The 14720-nt window shown below is 37.3% G+C and overlaps 1 protein-coding gene across 2 annotated transcripts in view; it reads left to right on the top strand.

Annotated features, from left to right (window-relative positions):
• MGAT4A (alpha-1,3-mannosyl-glycoprotein 4-beta-N-acetylglucosaminyltransferase A) overlaps positions 1-14720 on the top strand; it is a 111291-nt gene extending 96571 nt beyond the window's left edge. For both annotated transcript variants that reach the window (XM_061210478.1, XM_061210477.1), the window contains exons 10-16: positions 764-894; positions 3946-4053; positions 4169-4362; positions 6201-6279; positions 6954-7020; positions 14230-14342; positions 14472-14720. In XM_061210478.1, coding sequence (XP_061066461.1) covers positions 764-894; positions 3946-4053; positions 4169-4362; positions 6201-6279; positions 6954-7020; positions 14230-14342; positions 14472-14498 — 719 coding nt within the window. In that variant the 3' untranslated portion in view covers positions 14499-14720. The remainder of the gene's footprint in view (positions 1-763; positions 895-3945; positions 4054-4168; positions 4363-6200; positions 6280-6953; positions 7021-14229; positions 14343-14471) is intronic.

The raw sequence follows: 14720 nt of genomic DNA, 5'->3' as shown, positions 1-14720 counted from the left end.
AGAGTCCTGCACTAGTGGTTTTCTAATAGGAATTCCTGGTATTTGACATAGTACATGAAGTTCTTGTTCAGTCATTAATTTGTATTCATGTGTTGCTTTCATGGACTAGTAAGGGTACTTATTTTTAAAGTTTTTTTTCATTAAAATTCCTGAAGTATCCAACTAAAGAGAATATGTTTAAAGTTGAAGGTTGAAGGAAATTTATAGGTCTTAAAAAACACCCCAGAGAGTAACATTTCACTTCCTCTAATGCTTTAAATCTGTAAGAATTAGAGGCTGGGGCTTTGATCTTGTTGATCATTTATCTCAAAACTTAATTTAAGACTCAAAAAACATCTTTATTTGCGAAGGTTTCAGTGAAGACAAAATCAGGAGTCCTTGTTTTTTGCTTTTATTGATTTGGTTAATTTTTTTTTTTTTTTTTACTTAAACCTCTTAAGTTCCTTTTTTATGGGAAGAATTTTAATAAGACATGAAGGAAAAATCTCCAGCTTGCTTCTTGAATCCTTTGAGCTAGTAGTTGTATGATAGATTTTGTAATGGAGAAAGTTAGGAGTTCAGTACCTACTTCTGTTTATACTCAGGTGACAACTAAACTTAGCTAAAGCAAGTTTGTTTTTGATAAGAGGTGGGGAAATTATTGATAATGATTTATAGTTGAAAGCACAAGCTTTAGTGTATTTGTTGTACGGATTTCACTCATTTAAGCCATTTTGATGCTTGGCTTCTTTATTACAGTTACTGATTGGGAATATCTTTTCAGGTAAAATGTTTCAAGCGCCAGACCTCACTCTAATTGTGGAATTCATATTTATGTTCTATAAGGAGAAACCCATTGATTGGCTCTTGGACCATATTCTGTGGGTGAAAGTCTGCAACCCTGAAAAAGATGCAGTAAGTTAATTTCTTATGCGAGTGGAAGAGGCTTCTTTTATGTTTTTAGTGAAAGTGATGACTCTTAGGGAACCAGATGTTGTAAACGAACAGTTAAATAGGTAGCTGAAAGAAAACAGTGTTTCCACTTACCAGTGTAAGTGTTTGCCTTCTTTCTAGAACTACAAGAAGTTCCTGTTCTGGAGGGACTTTTAAGTCAGTGAAGCGCACCTTTCTTTAAATTGCTGATGAATGTTTATTGTGTCTTGAGGCTCTCGTGTTTCCTTGCTGTTGGCCATATCTGTCCTGTGTTGGGGTGGGGGGGCGGCGGGGCGGGGAGTTGTTTTGGTTTTCTTCACATCCTCTGTCAGCTTTCTTTTTTCAAATACTTTGGGGACAATATCAGACCCCAGCACACCTGGATATAAGGAATAGAATGGAAGTCATATTTTATACCAAAACAGTGACAAGTCAAAAGTGTACCTTTTTTGTATTGTGTTACTTGTAAGAAGCCAATGTACATGCTGATATGCTGACCTTTGGGATGTTGGTGACAGGTAAGTAAGTAAACAGTGATTTTTGCTTGGACTATTCAAATATTAAGTTATCTCCATTGAAATCTTATTGTAAAAAGTAAATTAATATGTTTTTCTTGTCTAATTTGAATTGTATCTCTGGAAAATTTTTTTAAATTATTGGCTGTAAGCATAAATAAAATATGAATGTACACATTCTTAAAAATGAATGAGTCACTTTGACATGTAATAACAAGGAAATCTTTATTATAAGCGTATGTCATTATAGTGTTGACTTATTTTCACAAATAAACATTTAATTTGATTTCATGACCTTATATTCCCTAGAACAGTTTGATCATCCTATCTGCCAGTTAGTTTTTAGGGCACCCTCTTCAGGTGTCCGTAAGCTATTGCTTTCTCTCTCTCTCTTTTAAAAATAACCACTTTCTTAGAGCAAATCACGGTGTGTAGCGAAATAGCAGAGTACCAGCTTTCCAACAATGACTGAACATATAAATTGATTCAATCAACTCATTTTTATGATGTAAGCCCTTACCTGTATTTTCTTTGTGATTTACAGGAATTTTTATTGTAGGACACAGAACAATTCACGTCATCTTTACATTTGTACAACACACTTGCCTTTAATTGGTCCTGTGCAGTTTTATCTAATATGGTGGTTAGGTTCTTAAGTGAGCTTGTGAGGTGAAAATCTCTGAAAGTAAAAATTAAAACCATGAAGACACATTCTTTCACCCTTCTTTCTATGGCCCGTAATTTTTCAGCTGCTTCCACTAGGATGTCACGGAAGCTGTCACCACATACTTGCTGGCTCCAGAATCACATCCCTTTGACAGTGGTCTAGGAGACCCTTCCATTCACACTTATTTCACTGAGCATAATACCCTCAAGGTTCATCCATGTTGTTGCAAATGGAAAGATTTCATCTTCTATATGTTTGAGTAGTATTCCTCTGTGTGTGTGTGGGTGTGTCTCTGTGTGTGTGTGTGTGTACACAGCACATCTTTATCCATTCATCTGTTGATGGGCACTTAGGTTGTTTCCATATCGTGGCTATTGTAAATAATGTTGTAATGAACATAGGGGTGCATGTATCTTTTCTGATTAATGTTTTCGTGTTCTTTGGATAAATACCCAGAAGTGGGATTGCTGGGTCATATATGGTACTTCCTAGTTTTTTGAGGAATCTCCATACTGTTTTCCACAGTGGCTGTACCAGTTTACATTCCCACCAATAGTACCAAGCGAAAACAAACACGTAGTTACAAGAACAGAGTAGTGGTTACCAGAGGGGACGGGGCAGGGGCTGAGTGTGGGGGTGAAATGGGTAAAGGGGGTCAACTGTATGGTGATGGATGGAAACTGACTTGGTGGTGAGAACACTGTAGTGTATACAGAAGTAGAAGTATAATGTTGTGTATTTGGAACTTATATAATGTTATAAACCAATGTTACTTTAAAAAAAAAAAAGCATTCACACATTCTTCCAAAGGTGTATGGACCTGCTTTGACTCTTCGGGCCCGAATGTGTCATTCCTTGCCTGTGTGTTGAGTGGCGGGCTCGGTCTCAGGCACTGCAGCTTCTCCTCCTCTCTCCCCTCCACCATCCCACCTCCCCTCTCCTCCCTCCTCCCCTGTCCTCTCCCTCCCTTACCTTCCCTCTTCTTCCACTTGAGTGTTTTCTTTGTGTAAATAAAATATACGATTTCACCTCTACTCTCCTGTTAGCAATAATGCTAATGAAGGAAACCTCTTGAGAAAAATTAGGCATTTTCACACCCAGGAAATAATTGGAGGTCTTTCAAAGTGGAAATGTCTTATACATTTGTCTTTTTCAGTATGTTCTTGGCCCAAAGCTTATAAAAGTCATTGAAAATGGAAAGGGTTTATAAAAGCATGACAAGGTAGCCGTGGCTGTCCTGAAGCACTGAGCTAATGAATGCACGAGAGCCCTGCCAGGGCTGTAGGTCCCACACGCCATGATCACACGAGAGCAGGTTATAATCGAAAATCTGGGCCATGGGGCACTTAGAGCTGAAACATAGGTGTCCCCCAACTGTGCTGAGTTGGATTTGTCTGTTTTGATGTTGTTTCCTTGCTTGTACTCCACTTACTGCCTCACATTTTCAAATTGCTTTCATGCAACAAAATGTGCTTTTTCTTATCTGCAAATTCTTCATTATATTATCCAATTAAAGGTATTTTGTGTATTTGAACCAAACCTCTAGAGTTTGTGCATTTTAACATTAAAAGTCAAATCTGTATTGACCTATTTTGAAAGGTGGTTGAAATTAAATCCTTAACTCTTCCCTTGGAAGTGCTTATTTTTAATTTCCGCATCGTGTCTGTTTATCAAGTAGGTAGCAAATCTATTAATGCCTCAAAGAGGACCCTAAAAAAACACGACTTGGAATTATGAGATGAAGTTGGATTTTCTTTTCAGTATTTACCCTTCTAAAGGGCTTCTCATCTTTCAGAGGAGGACAAGATTTCACTTTATAACGTAACACTAACATTCCCGTTTAATATTTAGAAACATTGTGATCGACAGAAAGCAAATCTGCGGATTCGCTTCAGACCTTCCCTTTTCCAACATGTGGGTCTGCATTCTTCACTAACAGGAAAAATTCAGAAACTCACGGTTGGTGATTTAATTTTATTTTTCTCATGCACAGACAATTTGTTATCTACTGTATAATCCTTGTTCTTCTTAAGTATAAATGAGCCGTATGTTGTTAATATGTCTTTCCTCCTAGGATAAAGATTACCTGAAACCATTACTTCTTAAAATCCATGTAAACCCCCCTGCAGAGGTATCTACTTCTCTGAAGGTCTACCAAGGACATACACTGGAGAAAACTTATATGGGGGAGGATTTCTTCTGGGCTATAACTCCAGTAGCTGGAGACTACATCCTGTTTAAATTTGACAAGCCAGTCAATGTGGAAAGGTAGGTCATTATTGAAATATAATTTGGTCTTACAATTCAGACCTCTTATTCATAATGTGGTTTATGACGGAATTTTTGGTGTATATAACACATGTGAGCAGTCAATGAGTCCTAAATGTTGGATTATAAAATACATTTTGTGTAACTCAGTAACAGTATGGGTATGTTGCTTACAGATATAACACCAGCATTTAGTGTGTTTGATAAATTCTATTGGTATTTCTGAATGTATATTTAGTATAGATTTTTAATACTTTTATGTAGAACTCTTCCTCAGAATCCCAAATTAGTTTTCACGTCCTTATCCTAGAATGTCCCTTAAGATTTGACTGCGAGCTAGTGGATGGCCCAGCAATGTGGTTGAAATGATAAATTTGACAGACTATGACTATTCCTATTCAGTGCTTTTGCAAGTGCTGGAAGTGCAAGTGCTTTTAGTACACCATGGAGGAATTTAAAACCCTTTTATGTGTTTCAGCATTTCTGTTCACTTTACAAAATTTGGGACTTTTTCTCCCCATTTTTTACTTAACAGTCACAATTCCTTCAATCTTTCCTCAGTTTTGGGTATGTTCCCCAGACTGTCTGTGGCATACTTCCATGTAATCCCCAGAATGTGATGTTACATGTTCTCCTTTGAAGACCATTTGGTTTTTAGAGTCTGCCAAAAATAATTTGGAATAATTCTTTTTAAGGTGGTCAAAAACAATGCATAGCTACATGTAATGCTATTAATTTTCTTTTGTTACTCTAAACTGATTCTAAAGAGGAATTTAAGTGTAAAAATGTTATAAGCAATGGGAAGATAACTGGCAAGGCATATTAGAATACTTTTGAGTAATATTTTGCACCTATATGAGTATATAATATTGGTTTTGTTGTTATTTAATGCTCATTTTTATACTGTGTAGTGGAGCTCTGCCCTGTGAGGTATTGTTCACCACACTTGAGTCCTCATAGAATTAGAAATAGCACTCTTCTTTCACCTCAACAAGAATAGCCTCAAACCACTTTTATGGGTTTATTTTTAGGAAATAAAAATAATTCCATCAAAGAATCTGCTAAAGAGCTCATGTATTAGAGATCAGACTTAGTAACAACAAATACATTTACAATAAACCTCTGTAAAATGATATTTATAATGCCCCTACTGAGGGCACTTTTCTAGCGAAACACAATTCTTCTAAAATGACAGTATATATGAATTTTCTTGGAGTCCATGCATAGACCCACCCTTCCTAGGACAGAGAAAAGGGATCATTTGATTTTCACCATAACTTATTTGCTGAGAGGGGAAAAAGCAGAAGTTGTATTTATTAATACAGAAGTGAAGTGTTAGGAAAAATATTCTCTGTGTAACATATGTATGTGTTCATTATACAAAAGTTTTAAGGTGTGAAGAATGAGGAAAAAAAATCATAACCCCAAGGATACCATTATGACCATATTGACACTTTTTTTTTCTTGGGAACTGTGTGCACTTTCTACTTTGAGATCGTGGTCTACATGTAATTTTATATCACATATTATCCAATATACTCTGTCATAAGTGATTCACAAGCATTTTAATGGCTGCATCAACAGCAACAAAAACACTGCCATCTTTTTTTTTTTTTTTTTTGTCAAGTACATTATTGTTATGCAGCAACCATGCCCCTCTGATAGAGGAGTTATTGCATCCCCCTTAGGTTTTAATTTCCCTGCAACTATTCAGAACATATGATGTGCAGTCACTACAAACTTCAGCGTCGTCGACCTTATTCTGAGGTAAGGCCCCCTTCTGAACCTTTGTCAAGGATAGTCTGACTATATTTTTATTTTTATGCTTGTCTTTTCAGTTATTTGTTCCATAGTGGCAACCAGGAACGTCCAGGGGATATTCTGCTCAACACAACTGTAGAAGTTTTGCCTTTGAAGGTATGACTATTTTTTCCCCTAAATTTTCCTTGAGAACTAATATTAGTAGACCTGATTTGAGGCTTTTTCTGTTTATGAAAGAAATTCTCATGATGGCAGGACCTTAGTGGTGAGTAATACCAACTTCTTTTGGCAATATGGAACACCTGGTATATTGTCCCGTTTGCCTTCATAGAAAGAGCCTTTATTTTGTTTCCTGTTGGAAGGTAACTTGGACATTTGTACTGGGAAAATAAATGAATCATTATTTTACTTTAATGTTTACTTGCTGTTTGTATTTTGAGTCCCGAAATACCATGCAGTTTTAATGCCTGTTGAATAATGTAGAAAATTAATTTATTGGTCTCTAAGGAATGCTTAATTTCTTTCAAGTTAACACACAGTTCTTTACTTCTGTATATTTTTAATAGAAAACAGCATTCTATTAAATTGATTTAAACTGGAAATTAATTAAAATTAAAAATTTCTAGCCAACAGTATATTATATACAGATTGAGGTGGAGCACTTATACTGATTGATAAGCCTTTTAAGGTTCAAGACTGACATGGCATTTTCTCTTTTCAGAGATAGCTGTGCCACAGATGCCACTTTTATATGTATAAAGATATATTAATAGCCTAGATTTGTTTTAAATAGAAGTAATTATTTATAAGATGTTTTTGTTCTATTTTAGAGAGAAGGTTTGGAAATCAGCAAAGAAACCAAAGACAAACGATTAGAAGATGGTTATTTCAGAATAGGTAATACCTACTTTAAACTAGTAAAGTGTCCTTTACTTTTTTGGACTTAGTCCTGAAGTAATTTTAAGTTCTTTTCAGATATTAAGCAGCTTCAGGATTATAAATACCAGTGTACTCTTTTATTTGTTCTCTGTGTTCTAGTACATACTTTTATTATTATCTTGACCCAACTAGGGTTTCAGATCAAAGGTTCATTTCCTGGTTCCTCTTTCTCTCTTCATCTGCTGCTTCACTGTTGTCACTGGTAGATAATCCGCCTTCAGCTGCCTTCTGCAGTCTCGTACTGGATGATCTTAGCTGGCTACTCTCATGATCCCAGCAATATCCGTATGCCAGAGTCTGAGCCTTTAGCCCTGCCTCCCTCCTGAGCTTTAGATCTGTACTGAGATGCCAACTGACAAACTACGTGGAGGCCACGTAGCCATCTACCCGGAGCGTCTGTAATATGGACATTTCATCATTGGTCACCGTGGTTTGTGCTGTCACGATTCATCTAGCTGCCTGAGTCTAACCTTGGGAGACACTCTGAGACCCCTCACCCACCTTCACTGTCCATTAGCATAAAACGTCTATTTGTGTCTGAATGTGCATTCACCCTACTGCAGCGATACTCTGCCTCTGTTTCCGAGCCAGTCCACCGAGCCGCTGTAGCTCCCTTGCCAAAACCTAAATGCTGTATTAACCTGGCTGAAAACCTTAATGACCTTCCGTGATCAGATTCCTTAGCTCCCACCCACTTTCGTATCTTGTTACTTTCCTCTTATGCTTCATCTCTCCAGTCCTAAGATGTGTTCCTCTAATGCCCCGTGCTCCCAGCCGTGTCTCTGTCCGCTTTCCCCGCCTGAAACGGTGGATTGATATTTCTCCTCCTGATGAACGCTTTCTCATCCTTTATTAACAAGTTTAGCTGCCTTCTCCTTGGCTCTTCTTACCACAGTGCATGCACCTGTTCTGTGTAATCACGTTTCGTAGCTCAGTTCTGTGTGCTCACCGTGGAAGGGGGAGGGGGCTTTGTTGCTCAAGCATCTCCTGTGATTAACGTAGGACCTGTCCTTTGATGGACATCAACTCAGTGGATGATTATATATTTTCTTTTACTTAAATTAATGCTTTTCCTATTGGTAGGCAGAAGAGATTATTGGGCAATTAATATTGTAGGTATACAGGACAGAGGCATTCTTATAACTCTCTCAAGCAGTTTTACGTTTGGTGAATGTCATTCAGTGTTTGCTACAAGGCTTGTACAGTCACCCTGACTAATTTCTGTATAGCTTAGTGGATAGATGAGTTTAATTATTTTCGTATTTGGGTTATATTTTAGCCTACCCTAGAAATGTTCATAAGATTCGCTGCGTATATGAGACATTTATTAACCCTATTACCTATGAGTTATTAAATTTCTGAGAATGTTGTGTTCTAGGTTATGAAAGTAGCATAGGAAATAGAGACATTTATATGATTGTCTCTGCAGTAATTTGAAGATAATGACCATCTAAAACATCAACTCATACATATTTAGAACTGGAAGAGAACTGATGGGTGATCAGACCTAGGACCTTGTGTAACAAAAGTGTGCATCAGAAACAAAAGCAGCTGATTTTTTTTCAAGTTCATATAAAAAATTCTGCTCCCTTAAGAAGTATGCTTTAGCTGAATGGCGTGTGAGGGGCTCTGCAGACCTTTTTCTAGTGAGACAACGATAACTGGTGAAAGGTATTTTTTTAGAAAAGTACAGCAAATAGAGAAACATTAGCTCATAAAGTCTGAATCTCAGTAACAGCATTAAGAGTCTGTGGCATTGGAGCCCTGACCCGCTCATTACCCACGCTGGCCAAGCTCAGTGACTCGGAAGCTCTACTCTGCATGTCCAGCCAAAAACACGGACTCCCTCTCCCACCAGCCCCCACTCCAGGGCTGCGGTATCTCACCAGGAAGGGCAGACCACCAGCATCTGTCACCTCCCCACCTCCCTGTTGCAGAAGCTCTGTTCCAGACATGAGCAGCTTAGAAGTCTGAGGCTCCTTCCCTCCACCTAACTTCCATTCATCGGGCGAACCTTTGCTGCAGGCACGGCAGGGTGAGAATCCTTGGCCCTGATCACCTCCCCCAGCCCACTGGGCCCCGCTCACTGGGAGAGGTCAGCCAGGACATGAAGGGCTACTGCTACAACCCAGTGCTCTCTTGTAAAGCAGGGGTGTCACTTTAGCAGGGAGGTGGGCTGCTGTCCCTGCCAGGGGTCCTGAGCAGTGGTGCAGGGATTTTCTCCAGGGGAGAGGCAGGCCATCAGAGAGCTCTGTAGCGCACCCTAAGGGGACTGCCTTACTTGAAACAGAACTTGGGGAAGTTCAAGCCCGAGGGCGCTGTGGAATATGATGGAGATTTTGGTGGTAAACAGTTAGGAGGAGACTGGTAGCTACATTCAAGCTAAACTGTAGCCCATCCAGAAGTTTGACAGAGAGAACCAGAGAAAGAGGTAGCTAAGAAGAGCACTCGGGTGGGACAAGCCACAAAGACTGGCGCTACAAAGGGGCCTGGATTCAATAGGATCAGACTATGCAGCAACTTATGCCCAAAGGCATTGTCGGAAACAGTAGACAACGAGCTGGCAATTAGTAGAGACCTGATGGGTGAAGGTGGGGTTGGCTGGATGGGTGTGGCATGGTAACTAAGGACAGTCCTGTGAAAGAAATACGAGATTTATTAGTAGGTTAAAATTATGAGACAGCAGAAGAAGAGCCTTTCACAGAGAAACACTGGAAGAAGGAATGGACCACCGTCTGGGTAGCAGAAGGGCGTCCACGGAGGGCATGACCTTGGAAGTCCCTCCTAATGCCAGGGTTTGGGGATTCCAGTCACTCTTTAGTCATTTCCTCCTTCATTGTCCCCTTCTTTTTTATCTTTTAATGCTTACCTACCAGACCATTGGGTTAAGGACAAAAGTTAAATTTGTTGTTTGGAAAGTTAATACATGTACATGGTACCAAATACAAATTTAAGAGGGTAAACTTGTCTCCTTCCCTCTTCTTTCCCCTCCTACCTGGTGCTTCCCAGAGGCAATTGCTATAATGATTTGTATTCTTCTAGAAGTATCTATTCATAAATAAAAATATTTGAGTATATTCTTCAAAAACACACAATCACACATAAATGGTAACATACTCTACAACCTTGTTCTACATCTTGTTTTTTCACTGAACAAAATACATATGTGCATATGGAAGATGAACATTTTTTAAAAATTGTAAATATTTCAGATGCACAAAAAGATACAACTAATAATGTAATGAATATCAGTGTATGCAGCTTAAGATTTGCCTGTTCAGTTGCTCTTCCCTAATTATCTTCTTTCCCCACCCACCCAAAGGTAACTACTATCCTAAATTTTGTGGTTACCATTTGCATATATGCTTTTACTACATATGTGTGATATATCCCTGAATAATGCAGTCTTATTTTGCTTGTTTTGAAATTTGATATGAATGATGACATTCTGTAGTCTACAGTTTGCTTTTTTCTCTCACCATTGTGATATTCAACCATGTGGATGTGTGTATCTATGGCTCATTCATTTTCATTGCTGTATAGATCTCCATGGATGAATATATTGCTGTCTGTTCTGTTTGGTCATAAAGTTTGTTTCCGTCTTTTTGCTGGCCTGAACACTTAGGCACATGTATGAGAGTTTCTCTACAATGTATTCTTAGGAATGGAAGTAAGTCACAACTGCATTATCTACAACTTTACTTCGTTCTTTCTATTCTTTCTTCAATCTTTTAATGGGCCGCCTAATATTCCCTTGTATTAGCATATTGTAATTAAATTAGCCAGTCTCCTAATCATGGGCACTTAGATTGTTCACAATTTTTGCTGCAGTCTATATATGCTTTTTGCACATGTGAGAGTATATCTGCAGCATAAAATTGCTGGGTGAGAGTGTTTTAATGAGGCCAGTTATATAATTTGCTAATTATTTTTCTAATTAAATGAGCTCATCAGGTGACAGATTCAGATACATTATAAGTTAAAATGTTTCAAGTTCCACAGCATTTTTCAGCCCTGAATTCCCTTCCTAACTCAATATTAAATAATACTTTTGTAGCATACATTCCCTACCCCAGTCCAGCGCCAAATAAGGACATACTTTTATGAAATAAGTATTAATTTTTTTTTAATAAAAACATTACTTTGGCAGTTCATAAGTTGAATATTTCCTGTACAAATGAAAATGAACTTTCTCCAGTATTGGTTTTTCAATTTGAATGTATCTTATCTTACTATGAGCCTAGTCAATATATTTTAAGACTCTAGAATTGACACATAATTTAACGGTTAGCTAACGACAGCCCATGGGCCAAATGTGGCCCACTGCTTGTTTTCTAATAGCCTGTGAGTGAAGAATGTAGAAATTTTTTTCATTGTTTATTTTCATTTTTAAATGGTTGAAAAAATAAGAATAGTAATATATTGTGACATGTAAAAACTAGAAAATAATCAAATTTCAGTGTCCATGAATAGAGTTTCTTTTAACACAGCTGTGCTCATTTGTTTATGTGTTGTCTGTGTGCTTTTATGCTACAACAGCAGAGATAAGTGAGCAGTTGCAAAAGAGATGGCGGTGGTGCTCTCAGTGCTTTGAATTGCTGCTCAGTGCACTACAAATAGCTTTGATGCATTATAATTTGACAGTGTTTAAAGTGCCACACACATAACTCTACTGTGACATTTTTAAAACAATTACCAGTGATTACCCTTCATGTCAAAACAGGAAGAGAAAAGTGGACTTTGAATGTTGTGCTTTTTAACACAGTGGAATACGGGTTGTTTTACAAAATTAGATGACAGGTTATGTGGTTATTATGCAGTGACACAAGAGCTGTGCTAAAGAGTACGTTACCACTACTAAAGCACTCACAACAATATCCCCAACTCACAGGAAAGCAATGGTCAGAAAAATTAGAAGATTTAAAATATGGTATCTCATCACGGAGAATTTCTTCACAAAAGTAAAAGATTCAAATGACACTGTAACCAAAGTGAGTTTCAAACCGGCTCATGTGTTAGCCAAGCAAGAAAACCATTTACCAATGATGAGTTAATTAAATCATGTTTAACTACAGCAGATATGTGTGCCCAGAAAATAAACTTATTTCGGACCATTAGGCTTTCAGCAATAACTACTGCTTGAGGAGTTGGGAACTTTGGGAACAATATCAGTAGTCAAAAAGCAATGCAAATTATTTGAGCAGTTTTCCTTGGCTCTTGATGAGTTGACAGATATTACTGATACTGCCTAGTTGTTATTTGGAGTCAATGCCAGGTTTGAAGTGACTGAAGAATTGGTCTCTGTGAATAGTCTGTAGAGAACAAGTACATGCAAGAATGTTTTCAAACCAGTTGAGAAAACACAAAGTTCGTACAAACTGAAGTGGAATCTGCTAGGATGTTTTACAATGAATGGTGGTGAAAATATGTGTGGAGGAGAAGAAGGCTTAGATGGACAGATTTACAAAGCTTGCAACAATGTAAGGTGTTTAAAGCCTATGGTTAAGTTATTATTCATCAGCAGGTGCTTTACAGAGAGTATTTGAGTCTGTCGTGTATCATTAATTTATTGAACCAGTAGTGTCGCCAGTGAACTTTACTTACTCTCACTGACTTCATCAACATCAGTTCTGTGAATTTTTGTCAGAAATAAGAACTGAATATCCTGACTTGCCCTGCCACACAGCAGTTCTGGGGCTTAGCAGTGATAAAATTTTATTGTGGTTTTTTTTTTTTGGTTTTGTTTTGTTTTAGCTCTGAAATAAGATTGAAAATTTTCCAAGTGAGAACTGCCCTCAACCACTATTATCTCTTTGAGAATTAGTTTTTGCTTCAGACTTGATAATGTTTCTTAATGAATTCAACCTAAAAGTACAAGACAAAGCAGTGCTTATGTGCAAAACTTATATTGCATTCAGGTCACTTTGATGACTATTAACGTTATTTGAACTGCAAGTAATAATATCAAGCTAATTGAGGAGCTTCCCCCAACCTTTGATTGAAAGTGATTCATCTGCAATGTAATGATGAGGCAGATATCAAAGAGAAGAATCTAATAGAATTTTACGCAGATACCTTCCAAGTCATGGACATGCTCCATTAAAATCATGTGCTTGTGGATTAATAACAATATTTGCAGTTATCTAGGCTGTGTGAAAGGAAGCATTCAAGATAAAATATATCAAATCTCATTGTCGATCCACATTAACAGATGAACATTTGCAGTCGATTTCGATGATAAGGAACACTAACTTTGAATACCAGTTAATTTAAGTATTACCCCCCATAAGGAATTACCTGCTCCTTAGTATTAGCAGGAAAAAAACAACTTAGTTATCACATTTTGAATTTCATCAATAAAAATTTTGTGAAAATTAGTTTTCTCTTTTTCTATACAAGTACCTGGATGATATTCTCAGATGCCCTCTTGACCCACAAATCCCCAAATATTTACTATCTCTCCTTTTTAGGAAGTTTGCCTATCCCTGGCTTAGAGCAGTGTGGCTCAGAACAAACAATTTTCCTGTCACTTTTTCAGTAGCATTTTTGTTTTTCTTGCTGTTTTCTCACAGCAAGAAAAATTGAGTACTGAGCATGTTATCTTCTATAGAACTTCTTGGTCCTTATCCTTACAGGAGAGCTTTTTGAGCTTATCATTTATAATGGAGTTTTATGTTGGAACTGCCTTGAGGAGGTATCATCTTTTAATTCCGTCTAGATGTGACCTTGGAAACTGCTCAAGGCCAACCGTTGTGAGTCTAATTAAAGCACTGAAATTTGTTACTATTGACTTAATCCTCAAAGTGGTCAGACTGAAAGATGGTACAGAGTATATTTTGTAAGGTTTGTAAGTCACATTTTGCTAAAAACTTGTGTGTTAGTTGATGTAAGAACAAATATATTTGGTTTTTTAAAAATTTGCAATAAGAAAATGTATAGCTCTGCCTCTTTAAATAGGTTGCTTCTAATGTTTTTAAGCATATACTACTTCATGAAACGTTTAAAAGTTGAATAAAGGTAGAAAGAAGGAAAAAAATTCACCCATGCTCTTTGTGTAAAAACATCCACTAGAAATATTTTGGTGTTTTCCTTCCCTGCTTTAAGTCAGTGATAATTTATGTGTGCTTGTTTCAGTCTACCCAATGAGTGTTGATTTTTACTTTGAAGGGAAATTTGAGAATGGTGTTGCAGAAGGAATGGTGGATCCCAACCTAAACCCCATCTCAGCATTCCGACTTTCAGTTATTCAGAATTCTGCTGTTTGGGCCATTCTTAATGAGGTAAGACAATATATTAAATCAGTGAAACTGCTTAGATTCTACATTTTTTACAGCATTTGGATTTCATAATTAAGACCTTTTTGGAATTGAAAATTGCCATTTCATGCTGTTCACTATCTTGTATTTCAGATTCATATTAAAAAAGTCACAAACTGACTATCTCCTAAGAAACCAACACATTTTTTCCCTGTGAATTTGTTGATTAAAGATGGCTGAGCGTGTACCTTTTTTTGGTAACTTGAATTCTACCTCTTGTGAAATCTACTGTAGATAAGATGATTGTCATTTCCACTTGGAAAATGAATCTTCCATGGATAATTGTATTCATTCGAACCTAAGCTGTCCTCCAGTTTTAACTTGACTCAGACATTTTACAGT

Source organism: Eubalaena glacialis, chromosome 14 (assembly GCF_028564815.1).
Source record: "Eubalaena glacialis isolate mEubGla1 chromosome 14, mEubGla1.1.hap2.+ XY, whole genome shotgun sequence".
In the NCBI taxonomy this organism is placed as follows: Eukaryota; Metazoa; Chordata; class Mammalia; order Artiodactyla; family Balaenidae; genus Eubalaena; species Eubalaena glacialis.
This window is presented reverse-complemented; position numbering and strand designations above follow the sequence as displayed.